This window comes from Coregonus lavaretus, assembly GCF_964263955.1.
Source record: "Coregonus lavaretus genome assembly, contig: HAP1_SCAFFOLD_2849, whole genome shotgun sequence".
In the NCBI taxonomy this organism is placed as follows: domain Eukaryota; kingdom Metazoa; phylum Chordata; class Actinopteri; order Salmoniformes; family Salmonidae; genus Coregonus; species Coregonus lavaretus.
In genome coordinates this window covers 52,669-72,711 of record NW_028161776.1, presented here as the reverse complement: position 1 = coordinate 72,711, position 20,043 = coordinate 52,669, and the positions used below count along the sequence as shown (strand labels likewise).

Here is a 20,043-nt window from a genome sequence, read left to right as displayed (position 1 = left end):
TTATTTATTCATTTGTTATGTAAACATGTATTGATTTACTTATTACTGTATAGTTACGTATGTAAAGATATAATTCTACTGTTTTATCCTTGTGACATGCTGATGTGTACTTGGAAGTTGGAGGCAAAACTCATTGCCCTTCTCTGTTTCCCCCCATAGCCGATGCAGTCTCCAGCCCTGACCCCGACTAGCCAGCCCAACCCGTCGATCCCCTCCTACGCCTCCCCACGCTCCCCCTCGGTCCAGTCCCACACCCCGGTGAGCAGCACCCCCTCCAGCGGGCCTCCCCTGCAGAACAACCAGCCCGTGGAGTTCAACCACGCCATCAACTACGTCAACAAGATCAAGAACCGCTTCCAGGGCCAGCCCGACATCTACAAAGCCTTCTTGGAGATCCTGCACACTTACCAGGTAAAAACACAGCGAGAGGGCTGCCCCACACAAAGCATTGCATTCAATAAATCTGGCTTCTTTCTGAAGGGTGATTTTATTTGCAGTATAAACAACAAGCTATAAAATGACAGTGTCCACACAGATTTCTGTTCGTAACCTGGTTCACCATTCAATATGAACTTAAGGTTCCATGCCAGCTCTACAATGAAACTGCAGACAGGGCAGTGGTGCCCTTTGTGTGGTCTCCCTGGTCACTTTCTGGGAACATGGCTACAAGAACCAGAGGTGCACTGGATAATAATTGCAGAAAGAAACTTTAGAGGAAGGAAATTCTGACAATTAATTATATAATTTTGTTTACATTTACCCTATAATGTCATCCTTGGTAAAAAGTTTTTGGTATAGTCTATAACCAGTGGTCTGATTGCTGCTTTTGCAGAAGGAGCAGCGAAACGCGAAGGAGGCGGGGGGTAACTACACCCCAGCATTGACAGAGCAGGAGGTGTACGCTCAGGTGGCCCGGCTCTTCAAGAACCAGGAGGACCTGCTCTCGGAGTTCGGACAGTTCTTACCAGACGCCAACAGTTCAGTGGTGAGTGTTTCACATTGACGCTAAAACGTCCTCTATTGCAAGAGATGCATTTGGCTCCATTGGTTGCCAAACTAGATTCAAGGAATGCTTCCTTCACCTGAGATGTTATTTCAGAATGATAGAAGTTGAGTTTAAACTATGTGAGGACATTGAAATACAAACTTGACCGCTGTCATATCATATTATTGTTTTGATATGACTAATACCACCTGTTTTTTTATTTACTACATCATATGACTCAGACAACAGGGTTCATGGTCAAGATGCACTGATAATGCCTTTCAGTTTGATGTAATAACTGTATATTCTGTGCAGATCTACTCAGACCTTGCCTATCTTAAACACTCACGTTTATCTCTGATCCAGAGTTGTCCCCCTTTTCTCCAGCTGCTGAGCAAGACCACAGCCGACCGGGCGGAGTCGGTACGCAACGACCACGGCACCACGGTCAAGAGGCCCCTGATGAACAACAAGCAGCGGCTCAACCAGAATGGCTGTCCAATCCGGAGGCATTCCGGAGCGGGCGCCACGCCTCCCGTCAAGGTAAACTAGCGCCCTGTCGTTGACAGTGTCAATAAGTCTTTGTATGTAAATGTTTTGCCGCCAAACTGATGGCAGTTGTGAAAAAGTCAATAGTTGGAAGAGTTGATTGAAAATAATTATATTTTCTCTTGAACCATATGATCTATCCACTAGAGACTCATGGACAATATGGATACAGATATAAGAAATGAATACTATATATTAATGCTTAAAAAAAAAAAAAGAAGTTATTCAAGTATAAATTACCAAAATGATCATAGATTACCTGTTAATTACCAAAATTATAGAAGATTCCGGTAACTTTGGTAAATTACCGGTAGTTTTGCAACCATATTTGTCAGACATGCGGCTATTAAGAAACGATTTATCAGTAGTAACAGTAACAGTTGTAGTACTGTTCATACAGCTTAGAATGGTATATGTTTGACTAGAGCATCCTATAGATCTGTAAACTCTTTAAATGTGGGATTTGTACCGTATTTACTAACCCTAGAACTGTAATGTACTGCTGAAACCTCTGTCCCTGGATCAGTTCATTGGTCTACCATGTCAGTGGTAATGTAGAACTGTAATATACTGCTGAAACCTCTGTCCCTGGATCAGTTCATTGGTCTACCATGTCAGTGGTAATGTAGAACTGTAATATACTGCTGAAACCTCTGTCCCTGGATCAGTTCATTGGTCTACCATGTCAGTGGTAATGGAGTACTTATTTACGCTCAATTCCTCTCTCTTTCCCACCCTTGCAGAAGAAACCCAAGATGTTGGGGAAAGACCATGCCATGGCTGAGGCCAGCAAACATAGCATCGGCACAGAATCTCTTTTCTTTGAAAAGGTCAGTCTACATTTTTTTTTTTTTTAAACCTAATGTGAATGTTAAACCTAATGTGATCTATACAAATGACGCCTATAGAAATAATTTATTCCGTTCCAACTGAACATGATTTGAATTAAATAATTGCCTGGTTGTGATGAGACGCTGTCCCCCTAACCCAATTGTAAAGTCATTCAAATCAAATCAAATTTTATTTCTTACATGCTCCGAATACAAATACAGTGAAATTCTTACTTACAAGCCCTTAACCAACAATGCAGTTTTAAGAATGAATACCAACAAAAAACACAAAAAACACAATATAAAATAATACGAAAAATAAAAGTAACAAGTAATTAAAGAGCAGCAGTAAAAATGACAATAGCGAGGCTATATACAGGGGGTACTGGTACCGAGTCAATGTGCGGGGGTACAGGTTAGTCGAGGTAATTGGGGTAATATGTACATGTGGGTAGAGTTATTAAAGTGACTATGCATAGATAATAGACAGAGAGTAGCAGCAGCGTAAAAGAGGGGTGGGGGGGGCAATGCAAATAGTCTGGGTAGCCATTTGATTAGATGTTCAGGAGTCTTATGGCTTGGGGGTAGAAGCTGTTTAGAAGCCTCTTGGACCTAGACTTGGCACTCCGGTACCGCTTGCCGTGCGGTAGCAGAGAGAACAGTCTATGACTAGAGTGGCTGGAGTCTTTGGTGCAGCTGTAGAACCTTTTGAGGATCTGAGGACCCATGCCAAATCTTTTCAGTCTCCTTAGGGGGAATAGGTTTTGTCGTGCCCTCTTCACGACTTTCTTGGTGTGCTTGGACCATGTTAGTTTGTTGGTGATGTGGACACCAAGTAGTGTGTATTTACAGAGCTGCTTTCTAATCACAGGTGAGGAAAGCCCTCCGGAGCTCCGAGGCCTATGACAACTTCCTGCGATGTCTGCTCATCTTTAACCAGGAAGTGATTTCTCGTGCAGAGCTTGTGCAGCTAGTGCTACCGTTCCTGGGGTAAGCTTTAAGCAGCTATCACCTGCGACAAACAACCAGTTAAAAACTTTTCACAATTTATCAGCCAGACTACCGGTCAAGCATTCTTCTCTATTCGTAATATTGGCCTCCTATGCATAGATGGCCTTGCTACAGGTTGTTTGTTAACGGCATGTGAAAATAAAAGCTTTTTTCTTTGTTATTCATCCTGATATTTTGCCGCCCATCTAACACCCATTCTGGAATGTGATCCGCAGAAAATTCCCAGAACTGTTCTCCTGGTTCAAAAACTTCCTGGGCTACAGAGAGTCCAGCCACATTGAGAGCTTTCCCAAGGAGAGGACCACCGAGGGCATGGCCATGGAGATTGACTACGCTTCCTGTAAGAGGTTGGGATCCAGCTACAGGGCGCTACCCAAGAGCTACACACAGCCCAAGTGTACAGGGAGGACCCCACTGTGTAAAGAGGTGAGAGCAGCAGTTATTGACAGTAAAATGTTACCCTTCAAAGTCAACCAAATTGACATAGAGGATCAATACAAATCTGAGGAATTACTGAAATACATGTTTGTGTACAGGAAAAGTAAAGAGCAATGAAAATACAATTTTAAGTCACTTTTGCATGCATCATCCAGCCAGTAAAGTCGATCACAGGGGTTTAATTAGTTAGTACTGAGATATTGAAGCGTGGTTGTTGTTCAAGTGCTCATCTTGGCAAGTGAATCAAGTCGAGCAGAGCTAACAGTATGGTCCATTTCAGGTACTGAATGACACGTGGGTATCGTTCCCTTCGTGGTCGGAGGATTCTACCTTTGTCAGCTCCAAGAAGACCCAGTATGAAGAGCATATTTACAGATGCGAGGACGAGCGCTTTGAGGTGAGACTGTCCCCCTCTCATGGTAGTTGTATTCTAATAGTACAAACCAAAATATGCCTGAAGTGATGTACTGACATGTTCCATACTCTCCTTCCCCTTGCAGCTGGATGTGGTGCTGGAGACCAACCTGGCCACCATAAGAGCCCTGGAGGCGGTACAGAGGAGGCTGTCGCGCATGACGGCCGAGGAGCAGGTCAAGTTCCGGCTGGACAACACCATGGGCGGCTGCTCCGAGGTCATCCACCGCAAGGCCATCCAGAGGATATACGGCGACAAGGCCGCTGACATCATCGACGGGCTCAAGAGGAACCCGTCTGTGTCCGTCCCCATAGTACTCAAGAGGTGTGATATGAAGAGGTTATATGATGGGGAAATAAATGTAAATTTGAGAAATGTAAAGCGGTCTAAGCAAACAGCTTCCAGAAAACATGTTGCTTTTCCCATGTTAACCACAGTGTGTGTTCTGAATGGCCTCGTTTCAGGTTAAAGATGAAAGAGGAAGAGTGGAGGGAAGCCCAGAGAGGATTCAACAAGATCTGGAGGGAGCAAAATGAGAAGTACTACCTGAAGTCCCTGGACCACCAAGGCATCAACTTCAAGCAGAATGACACCAAGGTGTTCCGCTCAAAGAACTTGCTCAATGAGATTGAGACCATATACGATGAGGTAAGAGGCAGTGGTGTGTGTGTATATATACACACCACTTACTTGATCTGATCTATGTGTTAACGTCTCCCAGTATTGATTTAAAGGCATAAAAAAAGAAACTCTAGCCTGTGGTTTTTTTGCCTCCCTTTAGCGACAGGAGCAGGCTTCCGAGGACGCGGCCATCGTGCCTGGCGGGCCCCACATGACCCTGACCTACCAGGACAGCCAGATTCTGGAGGACGCCGCCGCGCTCATCATCCACCACGTCAAGAGGCAGGCCGGCATCCAGAAGGAGGACAAGTACAAGATCAAACAGGTCATCCACCACTTCATCCCGGACATGCTGTTCGCTCGGCGCGGGGAGCTGTCAGATGTGGAGGAAGAGGAAGACGATGAGGAGGAGGAGGAAGACGAAACCGGGCCAGATGAAGACGGGTCAAAGAAGCACAACGGATTGGCCGGCAGTGGCGGCTCCGCTAAGTCCAAGCTGCTCTACGGCAACACGGGGGCGCAGAAACTGCGTGGCCTAGACGACGCCTACAACCTCTACTACGTCAACAACAACTGGTACATCTTCCAGCGCCTGCACCAGATCCTCTGTTTGCGGTTGTTGCGCATTTACGGGCAGGCGGAGAGGCAGATCGAGGAGGACTGCAGGGAACGGGAGTGGGAGAGGGAGGTTCTGGGCGTCAAACGGGAAAAGAATGAGAATCCTGCCGTCCAGCTGAGACTGAAGGAGCCCAGTAAGTCCAGACATCCTTTGAAACCAAACTCCATTAAACTGTGTACCCACTGACCATTTTAAGGTTTAGATCAAAGGATCACCATTTGTTTTGCACCCTGTTTTTAAAAAATTCTATGGAGCAAATGTACTTTACCTTCATCATGCAATTTATATCGGCAAAGCTCTTCCTCTGAAAAAGTCTGGTCGGTCACATTGTTTTTAACTTTCATAGCTGCTCAAAAATATGACATGCACATGCAAACATCTCCAGGAGCATGTGTTTTTTGATAATGTCAATGGTTCCAACACAGGCCCTTGGGGTGCTCCAATTGCACATAGATTCCCTTCCTATCATTTATACCACAACCAGGGGGAGATTTTCCCTCCAAATGTTTTCCTAATCACTTAAATAGGCTAACCGGGATCGATTTCAACAATGTTTTGCCAATGTATGGCTCATTCATGCACAGGATACCATCTGTAATCAAAGCCACACAATCCTTACATTTTAATGCTTCAAATATTTCATGCATGTGAGCTTTGATCGTCTCTTTCATAGTGAACGGGCACTTGTGAAGCAACACGGATTACCTGTAAATGCTTAGTTATTTTGATAACTGTGAGAATAAATCTAATACATCGGTCAAATCGATGCATCAGATCAGAAGTTACAATCTAATGACAAATGAGGGTGAGACATTCGTTACATAAATAACAATAAAAAACATTTTAAAACTAAAAATATAAATTCCTTATAGCCCATAGTGTCATACTATGAGGTTGTTGCACACACTCTCTTCCTCTCATTTCAGTAGGTTATATTTTGCCATAATGATCTGATCACACTGTGCTACAAGGGATATACATTTAGTAGCCTACAAAAATCTTACCTGGGCCACGTTCAGTAGCCAAATGTTGCCGAAAAAATGCCACGAATAGTCCGTTGCATCCTTATTCTAATCTAGGCTACGTGTCAGAAAAGGCATGTTTGTTCCACATAGATTATATGTATCTGAACGTTTCAAAACGTTGCATCTTGCTGAACGTGCCCCTGATGGACAATATTGATTGGCAGGTGGAATGATGTCCAATGAGGTTGCAAGGTAAAAGTGGGAGGCGGGATCAGGGCACCAGAACAATTAACTGATACACACGTAACGTACACAATTTTCCAAGATCCGTTTTGGCTCGTGAACACTGCTTTCAAAAACGACTTGCTGAAATTATACAAAACCTCTGTAATATCACTTTAAATCCTCGCATTTACCTTTTACAGTGGACATTGAAGTGGAGGACTACTACTCTGCCTTCCTGGAGATGGTGCGGAACCTCCTGGACGGCAACATGGAGCCGACCCAGTACGAGGACTCCCTCAGGGAGATGTTCACCATCCATGCCTACACTGCCTTCACCATGGACAAGCTCATCCAGAGCATTGTCAGACAGGTCAGTACAGTCTTTTCCCTCCGTTAGGTTCCAGACGGCGAGAAAAAAGCAAACCTTGAGGAACATCTAGGCACCTTAGCACCAAAATTGTCGATTGAAATCCGTTGAGGCCAATCTCTTTCAGGCGGGGGGGGGGGGGGGCAGCAACAGGGCTAGATGCGGGCCCATCCTGCTTAAACAATGGTAACTTTGATGGCTGACTTAATGACTGTGTTCACACCTGGCGTTGTCTGTATCACCAGCTCCAGCACATTGTGAGTGATGAGCTCTGCGTGCGCGTGACAGACCTCTACCTGAGCCAGAGCACCAACAAGGCCACCGGCGGCGCTCTGTCCACCCAGGCCTCCAGAGCCACCGCCGAGGGGGCATACCAGCGCAAGGCGGAGCAGCTCATGTCCGACGAGAACTGCTTCAAGGTATAGCGTGTGTGGGTGGGGTGGATGACTGTCCCACCTGGGATGTTATGGTGTCTCAGCAAAATACTTTGAGTTGCATTTGAACTTTCATGTGTGCTCTCTCTCTCTGTCTAGCTCTCTGGCTTTCATTTTTCTCTTCTTATGTCCCCTTTCTCTCATTATGGTACGTTCTCTCTGACCTTTGCTGTCTGTCTTGTTGGTTGTCTCCTGGTTTGACTGGTTTGTTTGTGGTCCAGCTGATGTTTGTGAAGAGCCAAGGCAGCGTGACCCTGAGCCTGGAGCTGCTTGACACGGAGGAGGAGAACTCAGACGAACCCGCAGAGGTGTGTGTTAGTGTATATGGCAGGCGGGCCGGTGGTGACACCAGTCTAATGCATCGCCACATTACATTAGAACAGATTCAGATTAGTCAGATTCTTGTGTGGTGACGGTTGTTCCCTCCTGGTTCTTTAAACAGCGGTGGTCCGACTACGTGGGACGCTACCTGAACTCAGACTCTGCGTCTCCAGAGCTGCGTGAGCACCTGGCCCAAAAGCCTGTGTTCCTCCCCAGGTGAGGCCTCTGGCTGTGTCCCCCCCTGTCTGCACAGCTAAAAGCATCTACCCCCTAAAGGCTCGCTCTAAGACAGGCCATGGCACTGTTTCACAAGCCAAAACCAGCTGACAAAAACGGCTCATTTTGAGAAAAGTTCCAGGTCAGTGTTTTTTGCACAAACCAAACTTTCAGGGCTTTCTCCCCGTAGTCTCAAACTAAATGGGTCCCGAGTCTTATCCATGAAGCACTTGTTTCAAAAAGCTCTGCCAATAGTGATGAATACACACACCAGTTGAACTGTAAGTGCGCTAGGTCATTTTTGTGTTTGCTTTCCTCAGAAAGGTAGGCCTAAGTGCAACAAAATCAGATGTTTAGTAGAAATGCTGACAGTGCCTGTCTTGTTTTTGTTGGAGAAAATGTAATTGGCTGTCCACTCGAAAAGCAACTTGTTTCTCTCCCTTTCTGCCCCCCTGCCTTTATCTCACAAAGATTGCACTTTACCCTGCCGTCTTTTTAAATAGAGGGGACTAATTATTTATGCATTTATTCAGTCTCTTTTTTAAAAACGGGGCCCTTTTTATTTATGAATATTGCAATTTTTAGATTATATTAGTAGGCTAGTATTTATTTCAACTTTCCCACTCAACAGACTAGTCATCAAATCATTGGGTTAAAAAAAAAAGCATTTAGTTTGCTTTTTTTATTATGAGAATAAGGCTACAATAGCAGTTTGATATAAACTGAAAGGAGGAAAAAAAAAAGCCAAGAACATGAGTTTACTTTTCACAGTGCTAATGTATCTAAGGGAAGGAAGTATTTTTATACCATCGCGCATATATTAGTGTTCTGTTGTACAATAATTTTCTCTGTTGGAGGATAACCATTTGGTTGAGCAGACATTCTATATGTACAGTGTCTTTAATTGCATTGTCACGATGGCCATTTTTTTTGTTGTGGCATTGGTGAGAGGCTAAAGGCCCCTTTTGTCGGTCTAGAGAAAATGATTTATTTTTTATCAACCTTATCAGCTACCCTGTGTTTCCTGTAATTGTATTCATACGAAAAACATTCTGTATGTGACTTCTTCTAATCCCTGTTTAGATACATGTAAATGTTGTACCAATTGAGATTTGGGGTGTTCAGCATACTCCTATTATAATGTGTAAAACTATTTAAGGATACAGTGCACTCCCGTTGCAATCTTTTTGTTGTGGGTGAGGTTTTTATACGAGTTGACCAAGACTAGTGCTAATAACTCATGAAAACCTGGTCAAGCACAGCATCTGCAACACTTGTACAAAAGAGAGGGGCTTGTGAATAAAATGGTCTGAATTGTATGCTCAAATGTTGGTGTATTTCTTTCCAGACGTCTCTGAGCATTGCATGGAAGGGTGGTTGGGTCCTCTATTAAGCCCTGAGATGAGTGTTGCACATCAAGCCTGTCTGTCTTTGGTTTTCAGTGCTTGTTGCCATTTCTCTAAATGGCTGTCCATAATGTATCATATACATTTCAATGGGCTGGAAGGACCTATGCAAAACAGGACAAAAAATTGGCCTCAGTTCCCCCCCTCACTTTTTTTTACCCATTGCATATATTTGGTACTTGTCTTGACTGGATATGATTTATCAGTGCTCTCACCCACATTTAGTCTGTTTCTCATATTAAGAATATGAGAGGTTGGTACAAAAGTCAATAGGCATGATTCTCTTATTTTCCACCCAAACAAGTACCTTCAACAGCAGTGGCAACCAGCAGGTTTTCTTTTCAGTTAAATGTTATCCTCATTGCATGGTCATAACTGCTCTGTACATTGTCAGTGGAAGTACTGTATGTGCACATCAAAGTATCTTTCAACACATATCCTGGCTTGTTAACCCTTTTGGCGGCAATGTGAGAGAAAAAAAAAAAAAAAAGTGCCCTTTCTCCCATTCTATTGGAAATTGGCTACTCTAACGGCAATGTCTTTTAAGTGGCATTGACAAAATATGCTTCACGGTTTCAGTCCTCGCTCACCTCTACCCTGTGTGGTAAGTACACATTTAAACCTTTCATTAAAGCGGGGTGAATAATTGCATTTTTAATGCTTGCAAAATTAAATTTAAATCTGGATTCAATTTGATTGACCAAAATATTGTTTGCCAAGGATATTAAAGACTAACAAGAGAATCATCATATGAATGTCAAACGGAAGTGCACTGTACAGGAAGACTGCTGCTACTGCAATAGAGCTACCCTTCCCCTAATCATTTGTGTCCCAGTTCAACTCTTATTATTGGGTGAGTTGCTACGCGTGGGTTTATCAAGACAAGGCTTTACAGGGACGGCCCGCTCAAATTTCACACATTTTCTGATTTATTAGACTTGTTACAACTTGGAGTCAGAAATGGAAAACATTGGCCTAAATGACTGAGTATTTTGACCTCTAAATAGCATTAGCATTTGTCTGTTATTTTTGGGAACCATGTGTCCTGTCATTTAGCCATAAGTTAGACATCTTGTGCTCAACCAATGTTACAAATGGTATGGATGTAGTGCATTGCAGTCAAACTACTCTCGATTTGACCGAAATTTGCGTGAACTGTCCTTGTAAACTGAATTGCTATGTGGGTAGAGGGCACAAGTAAGCAAGGCGTCGTTACTGGCTCTGGTCTAATGCCAATCTCTCTCCTCTTCCAATCAGGAACCTCCGGCGGATACGTAAGTGCCAGAGAGGGTGGGAGCAGCTGCAGCAGGCGAAGGCGGCTACGGGGATATCGGAGAAGTCCCACAGCGCTGAGGACCTGAAGATGGAGTGCATGTTCAAGCTCAACTCGTACAAGATGGTGTACGTCTTCAAGTCGGAGGACTACATGTACAGACGCACTGCGTTGACCCGGGCTCACCAGGTAGGCAACACCACCAACCAACGTTCCCTCAAAAAAAAATTGTCACTGAGCAAATTTCAGGTCTGCTGAGTGCAAACTTGAACGTTGTGAAAATTCTGTGCAACTTCCAGTGCACGTTTACTGTGAACACTGAGTAGGTGACTGTGGCTTTTTCATCAAAAACAATGGATAGAATGGATCCCATAACATTTTAACATGGAAATAGCTGTTCTATCATTCAGCCTTCAGTAGCAGCCAATGTGTGTTCAATGTAGGCCTACATTCCATGAGACTTTTGAAAAAAACATGCAGGGCTTGACATTAACCTGTTTATACAATTGTCCTTCAGACAAGTAGGTGACTGAAAACGTTGTTGTTTGATGCAAGAAACCACTTTACAAAATAAAATGCGTTATTATTCCCATACCATTATTACAGAGAATCAGACAAATTATGCTACCCTCTGCCTATTGGCTACTTAGCTTATTCAAGCCTGTCTCAAAATACAACACTGCCTCTTTAAGACCAAATAAAAAGTATTTACTTGACTGGCTTTTCAAAGATGTCTAGAAATGTACACGTTTTGTGCTCTTGTAGGAAGCAATCACTCCCCTATTGAAGACTACAAATGATGTGTAACTGGACTAATAACTCACTAACTAGCAAAGGGTATGAACAAAATGTGCACACCTGGCTACATGCAGGGAATACTCTAGAACGGTGGTCACCAACCTTTTCTGAGCCAAGATCACTTTCTGAGTCTAAATGCAAGCCGAGATCTACCGCTCAGATTTATTTTTAGCAGGACTTAAAAAACGTAAGCCTATGCAACATTAACCAATGAAAAACAGGACTGTAGCAATGAGGTTTGTCCAGTAAGCTATATCACCGCATATTGGCTTTGCTTGAATTGCCCTGCCAATGCATTGTTGTTCGGGCCATTTAAAAAATATATACATTTCAAAATTTGAGGTAGGCTATATGACCACACCGCTAATAGATGCGTTGTTGTATTACTTGTGAGGCACAGCTGAGTGAACATACATTGAAATCATTTGCTTTTTATTGTACTGGGCTGATTGTGCCTGCATCTGATGGTCAGTCTCAGCGGAGGGAGAGAGCAGCAGACTGAGAGTCCACCTCAACATCCCTCCGCTCTCCCTTTCCTCCACTGCCTCTCAACATCCCTCTGCTCTCCCTTTCCTCCACTGCCTCTCAACATCCCTCTGCTCTCCCTTTCCTCCACTGCCTCTCAACATCCCTCTGCTCTCCCTTTCCTCCACTGCCTCTCAACATCCCTCTGCTCTCCCTTTCCTCCACTGCCTCTCAACATCCCTCTGCTCTCCCTTTCCTCCACTGCCACCTCAACATCCCTCTGCTCTCCCTTTCCTCCACTGCCTCTCAACATCCCTCTGCTCTCCCTTTCCTCCACTGCCTCTCAACATCCCTCTGCTCTCCCTTTCCTCCACTGCCTCTCAACATCCCTCTGCTCTCCCTTTCCTCCACTGCCTCTCAACATCCCTCTGCTCTCCCTTTCCTCCACTGCCTCTCAACATCCCTCTGCTCTCCCTTTCCTCCACTGCCTCTCAACATCCCTCTGCTCTCCCTTTCCTCCACTGCCTCTCAACATCCCTCTGCTCTCCCTTTCCTCCACTGCCTCTCAACATCCCTCTGCTCTCCCTTTCCTCCACTGCCACCTCAACATCCCTCTGCTCTCCCTTTCCTCCACTGCCTCTCAACATCCCTCTGCTCTCCCTTTCCTCCACTGCCTCTCAACATCCCTCTGCTCTCCCTTTCCTCCACTGCCTCTCAACATCCCTCTGCTCTCCCTTTCCTCCACTGCCTCTCAACATCCCTCTGCTCTCCCTTTCCTCCACTGCCTCTCAACATCCCTCTGCTCTCCCTTTCCTCCACTGCCTCTCAACATCCCTCTGCTCTCCCTTTCCTCCACTGCCTCTCAACATCCCTCTGCTCTCCCTTTCCTCCACTGCCTCTCAACATCCCTCTGCTCTCCCTTTCCTCCACTGCCTCTCAACATCCCTCTGCTCTCCCTTTCCTCCACTGCCACCTCAACATCCCTCTGCTCTCCCTTTCCTCCACTGCCTCTCAACATCCCTCTGCTCTCCCTTTCCTCCACTGCCTCTCAACATCCCTCTGCTCTCCCTTTCCTCCACTGCCTCTCAACATCCCTCTGCTCTCCCTTTCCTCCACTGCCTCTCAACATCCCTCTGCTCTCCCTTTCCTCCACTGCCTCTCAACATCCCTCTGCTCTCCCTTTCCTCCACTGCCTCTCAACATCCCTCCGCTCTCCCTTTCCTCCACTGCCTCTCAACATCCCTCTGCTCTCCCTTTCCTCCACTGCCTCTCAACATCCCTCTGCTCTCCCTTTCCTCCACTGACACTGACCAAAAAGGGACATCGTCTTCCAGCTGATGGCGAAACTCATAATGCGCACCGCATTATTTCTGTTCTCATGCACAAATTCATGTTGTTACTCCTATGAACAGAGAAAGTGAAATATTCCTCGACATTAAGAAAGACCCAAACTGGTAATAATAATAACACAAGCCTATAGATACACTTTCCTACTCATTCATTACTGCTGCAGTGCTTGTTGTAGCGCTGAGTGGAAATAGGAAGAACCCGCATTTTATGGCTGATAAAAGTGTTGAATACAAAGTGTAAGAACTTAAACATGAACTCACTCATAAAAGCAGCATCTCTTAGCTGTATTCGTTGACAGTCTCTCTCTAGTCATGGTTCTAAATGTTTTGAAATCTCACAGTATCAACTTTGCTGTAGCTTTATTTTATGCCTGCTACGTTACTGCAGACACGGTCATCTGAGCCATCCGATTGGCCAGCGGTAGGCCTATAGTGCACTTGATTTGCACTCCGGGCCCACCGGTAAGGCAGAGTTTGTACCTTCAGACACATGAAGCGGTTCAAAATGGCAACAGTTGGCTCGCAGGGCAGATGAATCGGGTGCCCCTACCGTGAACAGCCCGAGACCAATAAAATAAATGAGGAGCACAAGGCTTTATCGTTGTTTTTTTACAGAAATGTTTGGCGATCGACTAGGAATGCCTTGGAGATCCAACAGTCGATCGCCATCGACCGGTTGGTGACCACTGCTCTAGAAAGTTGAGTGAAGTTCAATCTCGTGCTTCTCTCTGTGGGTTGATATTTCTTCTGCACAGCAGTCCTGGGGGAGTTTAGAGGGGAACATTGCCACCAACTGCTCAGACATTGTTTAAATGACATTCAATGATATTGTATTACCTCACTGACTTTACCACTTGATGATATGTAGGAAATTGTTGAAAAATCTGTAAAGATATAGGAATATGTAAAGATATCCAAATATGTAAAGATAGTGTTTTCCATTAGGTTACAGACTCATTTTCAGCCAGCAACTTTTTCCACTAGGCTACTTTTTCATTTAAATGAACGATATGCATCTTCTAGCGATCTATTGGGGCTCCCGAGTGGCGCAGCGGTCTAAGGCACTGCATCTGTGCTTGAGGCGTCACTACAGACCCCCTGGTTCGATTCCAGGCTGTATCACAACCGGCCGTGATTGGGAGTCACATAAGGCGGCGCACAATTGGCCCAGCGTCGTCCGGGTTTGGCCGGTGTAGGCCGTCATTGTACATAAGAATTTGTTCTTAACTGACTTGCCTAGTTAAATAAAGGTAAAAAATATAAATTTATAGGATGTCAGTCTCAAAGCGAGCGTTGACAAGGAATCGCAGTCTGCTGTCTGTCTGGTACAATTTGTGTGCGCTGTGGTTGGTTGAAGTCAAATGTATTTACTCAGAGGAGGGACGGGAGAGCGCATGATGCTCGTGAATTGTGGTAACAATGAGTCGAAATCCACGACTTAGTCTAATTTGTTTTCTGGCACATTCATTTATTTTGTTTTGCGTGTTTCACATAGCCAGCCACGACTTGTGGTGTATAGTAGGATATTTACTGTGCATTGATTGACAACTGAACAGCAAGTGTTGACTACTTTATAAAAGGTGTCAAACTGACTGCTATATCCCTTTGCCATTAATAAATCATGCAACGTGGTTATATGTTCATGGCATCGCATCGGGACAAGAAAACCAAAGGGTTTCCTTTCCTAGGATGTCGGGGCTTGCCAGACAGTGACGCTAAAGTGAGTGGGTCTCGTCAGTCAGTGTAGCCTACCGAATCGCATCGGTGAGAGAGCCTTTCATTTGGCACCCTAATTTTGGTAGGCTTTTTGGCTATTATCTGTAGATAAATGATGAAAACATTGGATGAGGATGGTGAATCATCACTGCAGGAACAGTAGGTAGTGGAGCTCCTCATTCGGGTCTAAATATGATCATTAGGACCCTCACGGAATCCAGGCATTAAAACGGAATTCAACAATATTCTAAAATGTATTAACCTTAGTAGGGAATCAACTACATGTATCAAATTAATTAATTACCCCAAGTTTATCATAAGACATGAACATAATGCAGCATTGATTCGCATTTCCTGTAACTTTCTGAAGAGGCAAGGAGAATGCCCCTGTCTGTGTGTGTGCAGTCTACCACTTTGTGTAGCCGTTAGCGATTATGCTAATAAAAACAGTCTTCTGGTATATGGAAAGGCATACTCAAAAACCCACATTCTGAAATTGCATTTTTGTCCCGCCCAGTTTTATCATTGGAATGTGATACAAAACGAGGCAACAGTGTGCTTTAGGACCATGCGGACGCCTCTGAGCGGTCGGGTAGGCTGTTTGGAGTGTTTATCTGACAACAAAAAAAAAGTTATGTCCCCCCTCACTTCTAAAACTAAAGTTGCACCCCTGCTCTCAATTAAACGTTAACTACAAAGTAGCCTATGCTTACCTGGCAGAATGATATCATGATTATTTTTCATCTTTCCAGTGGGTATTTGTTTTGCAAACTCTACCATCACATGTGCGGTACAAAAACGCTGCTAAACAACTGGCTCTTGCTAGGTGCACACATGAATTAAAGGGTAACTACACCCACAAATCTACATTTCTCAGATTTTTCCCAGACATTGAGTGGTCCCCTGATGTAGTTTTAAGCATTGTTGAGGACTTATAGCATCCAATGTTGTTTTTCTATTTTAAAAAAAGTGTGGTTTTGAGAGCGAAAACCTGAAAAAACGAAACATTTTATTTTTCTAGATAATGTAGGCTATTTACTTCATTTTTCTGTTTTAATAAAATACATAATTTGAAGAACACAAACCGTGGCAATTCATATCTTGCAGTAAAACTGTAAATAAGACTTTAATCTCAAAAGAAGACAGGGTATATGTTAAAGGGTTTAATGTTCTCTTAGAAAATGATCCTGATCATATAGGCCTAGACGTAGACAATATCCAAAACAACTGACAATACACTGAATTCATACATGTTCAGTAATGTCTTTCTACAACACTTTTTTTCCAATTTGGGGGGGTAAACTCGATAAAGTATTCAATAATTTAGCTGTGTATTTCAGATGGAATCAAGGCATTAGAATGTACCATAGGCCACCTAAATAGAGTTCCTTCTGCGAAAAAAAAAGAAACATAATGGCCGCTTACTGACGTTTCAACCAACATAGTCTTGGTTAGAGTGCTGATATGATCGTGATGTGGGGTGTTCTGTGCAAAAAGCTTTCACTACAGCTAACCCCGTTGTCCCTCTTTTCCCCAGTCCCACCAGAGAGTCCACACTCGCCTGCACCGCCGCTTCCAAGGCTTGGTGGACACCTGGGCCAAGGAACACGTGACCAGCGACATGGCCACTGATACGCGCAAGTGGCTGATGGGAGAGCGTCGCGAGGGTCTGTTGCCGTGCACCACCACCCGGGATCCCCAGGTCCTCCATTACCTGAACATCAACAGATACCACGTGAAGTATCATGGCACCTCGTCAGGGGCACCTTAGCTCAACCGGGTGAAGAGATGATGGGAGGGTATTACTTATCGTCATTTTACTAAATCAGCGTGGCAGCAAATTGCTGGATTCCGGAAACTTCCGGAGATTACTTTAGATTTGTTTTTATAAGGACTTTTAAAATGGACCCTCCCTATTTTTGCAGCACAAAAAAAGCCAAATTTCTTAGGTGGCCACCGGCCAGTTGTCCATCAGTCCCCTAAACCCCCACCCACCCAGACAGCCTGTCTTATGTCACCTTTGAATACAGCAGAAAAGATATGCTGCGACCGAATATGCTATGACTGCAAGAAAGGAAGCAAGACGTGTCATTGTAGTTAAACAGCTATTGATCCTTGGCTGGACCGATCCTCAGACTGAAGGATACTGTTGAGAGCCACGCAGAAAGAGCACGCCATACAGAATGAAGCAATATACACCCATTGAAGTGGTTGAGGTGCACCACACATCCCGGTGTACAGAACTGCTAAGGGGAACCACAGAAGTCTCTCACAACCACTGTGAGTAGGAAGATTAGCATACAGGTATGGACTATGAACATGTATTTCATCCAGGCCACAAGATGGGTTTTGGATTTTGTATAATTGTATAGCCTGTGAATGTTTCTTTTTTCAGTGGTACAGGAATGTATGCCGTGTGTCCACAAACATCTCTGGCAACCATGGTGTAGATATTGGGCAGATAAATGCTAATATAGCAGGTTTTTCCCAGTCAGTCAAGTATAGTAACATCAGACTACCCACATACTGCTGATTTGTAAATAGCTTGTTGATAGTCGTCCTTTTTGTCAGAGATGTGCATTGATGTGTACCCTAACAAACTTAGTATAGACCTCGGTCAAACGTTGCTGAAGAGAAATAGCCTATATTGAAAATGCTAAAAATTTTAACAACTGTTTTTACCAAAGGAACTTTATTAGAGCCTTTTTCCTTTGTGTTCTGTTTTTTTCGTGTTATGTCATGTAAGCCTTCATTTAGCAAAATATAACTTTTTCATTGTCTTAAAATGTGACAATTTTATACAAAATGTTTCAAGACAGTATTGTCTATCTGGTTTTTCACTCAAGTCATTGGCACCAGTTCCCATTCGGAATTTCTGAACAATGAATGTAGCCTAGAAACTATTTACGCTTTCCCTGTACATAATGTAAACGGTTTGTTTCCCCTAGACCAATTCTCCATTTAATATATCCATCAGAATTTCTGGATCAGTCATGAAGTATGGAACAGCTAATCCCATAAATCCCATGTAATCTTATTGTGGTCATGATGATAGTTGCCATTTTGTAGCGGTCATGTTGTTGCGCGTTAAGATTCCCACTTGATCATAGTTTCCTCTCCAGGGCTAAAGTAGAGGGATCAGTCATGGCACCTCCACAGGACCAATCAGCCACATGCATCATCCCCATCTCAACTTTCTGCCAAATGTCACTTTAAAGATGACTCAGACTAAGACTCCTGAGTCCGTTTCTGATGCACAATCATGCTCCATTAAAACCAGTCCAGATGAGATGTAGTTCTGCCTCCTTTACAAGGTATTGATAATGTCTCAATATAAAAGAGAACGGTATTGGCCCCCAAACATAAACAGTACTGTTTTATAGTGGCATGTTGTACACTTTCAGAAGGTGAAGGTGTAGACACAAATACAATGATTTGTGAAATTGTATTATGATCCCCAAATCTGGTCCATGTCCATAATAAGATAAACATTGACAACCATATGAGTATATGTGAATGTATATCATTCAACCGCTACAGTTTTATCATCAACAACCAAGCAACAAGCACACTGCATTTGACAAGCTATTAGTTTATATTTTTTTCAAATACAGAAGATAAATGTTTTTCTTTTTTGTTGTTGAGAAATACTGTCCCCAGAAAAGTTGAGCCTCTAGTTTTTTAGGGTTGGTGGTAATACTTCACTTTTCCCATAGTGTTCCATCATCATTGTATACAGTGGGGGAAAAAAGTATTTAGTCAGCCACCAATTGTGCAAGTTCTCCCACTTAAAAAGATGAGAGAGGCCTGTAATTTTCATCATAGGTACACGTCAACTATGACAGACAAAATGAGATTTTTTTTAAATGAATTTATTTGCTAATTATGGTGGAAAATAAGTATTTGGTCAATAACAAATGTTTCTCAATGCTTTGTTATATACCCTTTGTTGGCAATGACACAGGTCAAATGTTTTCTGTAAGTCTTCACAAGGTTTTCACACACTGTTGCTGGTATTTTGGCCCATTCCTCCATGCAGATCTCCTCTAGAGCAGTGATGTTTTGGGGCTGTCGCTGGGCAACACAGACTTTCAACTCCCTCCAAAGATTTTCTATGGGGTTGAGATCTGGAGACTGGCTAGGCCACTCCAGGACCTTGAAATGCTTCTTACGAAGCCACTCCTTCGTTGCCCGGGCGGTGTGTTTGAGATCATTGTCATGCTGAAAGACCCAGCCACGTTTCATCTTCAATGCCCTTGCTGATGGAAGGAGGTTTTCACTCAAAATCTCACGATACATGGCCCCATTCATTCTTTCCTTTACACGGATCAGTCGTCCTGGTCCCTTTGCAGAAAAACTGCCCCAAAGGATGATGTTTCCACCCCCATGCTTCACAGTAGGTATGGTGTTCTTTGAATGCAACTCAGCATTCTTTGTCCTCCAAACACAACGAGTTGAGTTTTTACCAAAAAGTTCTATTTTGGTTTCATCTGACCATATGACATTCTCCCAATCCTCTTCTGGATCATCCAAATGCACTCTAGCAAACTTCAGACGGGCCTGGACATGTACTGGCTTAAGCAGGGGGACATGTCTGGCACTGCAGGATTTGAGTCCCTGGCGGCGTAGTGTGTTACTAATGGTAGGCTTTGTTACTTTGGTCCCAGCTCTCTGCAGGTCATTCACTAGGTCCCCCCGTGTGGTTCTGGGATTTTTGCTCACCGTTCTTGTGATCATTTTGACCCCACGGGGTGAGATCTTGCGTGGAGCCCCAGATCGAGGGAGATTATCAGTGGTCTTGTATGTCTTCCATTTCCTAATAATTGCTCCCCCAGTTGATTTCTTCAAACCAAGCTGCTTACCTATTGCAGATTCAGTCTTCCCAGCCTGGTGCAGGTCTACAATTTTGTTTCTGGTGTCCTTTGACAGCTCTTTGGTCTTGGCCATAGTGGAGTTTGGAGTGTGACTGTTTGAGGTTGTGGACAGGTGTCTTCTATACTGATAACAAGTTCAAACAGGTGCCATTAATACAGGTAAAGA

General features: G+C 43.9%; 1 protein-coding gene across 1 annotated transcript; it reads left to right on the top strand.

The window, feature by feature from the left end:
• Positions 1–159: 159 nt before the first annotated feature.
• LOC311120088 (paired amphipathic helix protein Sin3a-like) lies at positions 160–18,642 on the top strand (the record flags this gene model as incomplete). Its single annotated transcript, XM_084194702.1, has 16 exons — positions 160–411; positions 833–985; positions 1,373–1,528; positions 2,278–2,364; positions 3,236–3,354; positions 3,591–3,801; positions 4,094–4,210; positions 4,314–4,552; positions 4,693–4,876; positions 5,010–5,601; positions 6,859–7,028; positions 7,271–7,444; positions 7,681–7,767; positions 7,902–7,996; positions 10,660–10,864; positions 16,541–18,642. Coding segments are annotated over 16 exons (3,075 nt in total), but the record flags the coding sequence as incomplete, so codon positions are not given.
• Positions 18,643–20,043: the final 1,401 nt, after the last annotated feature.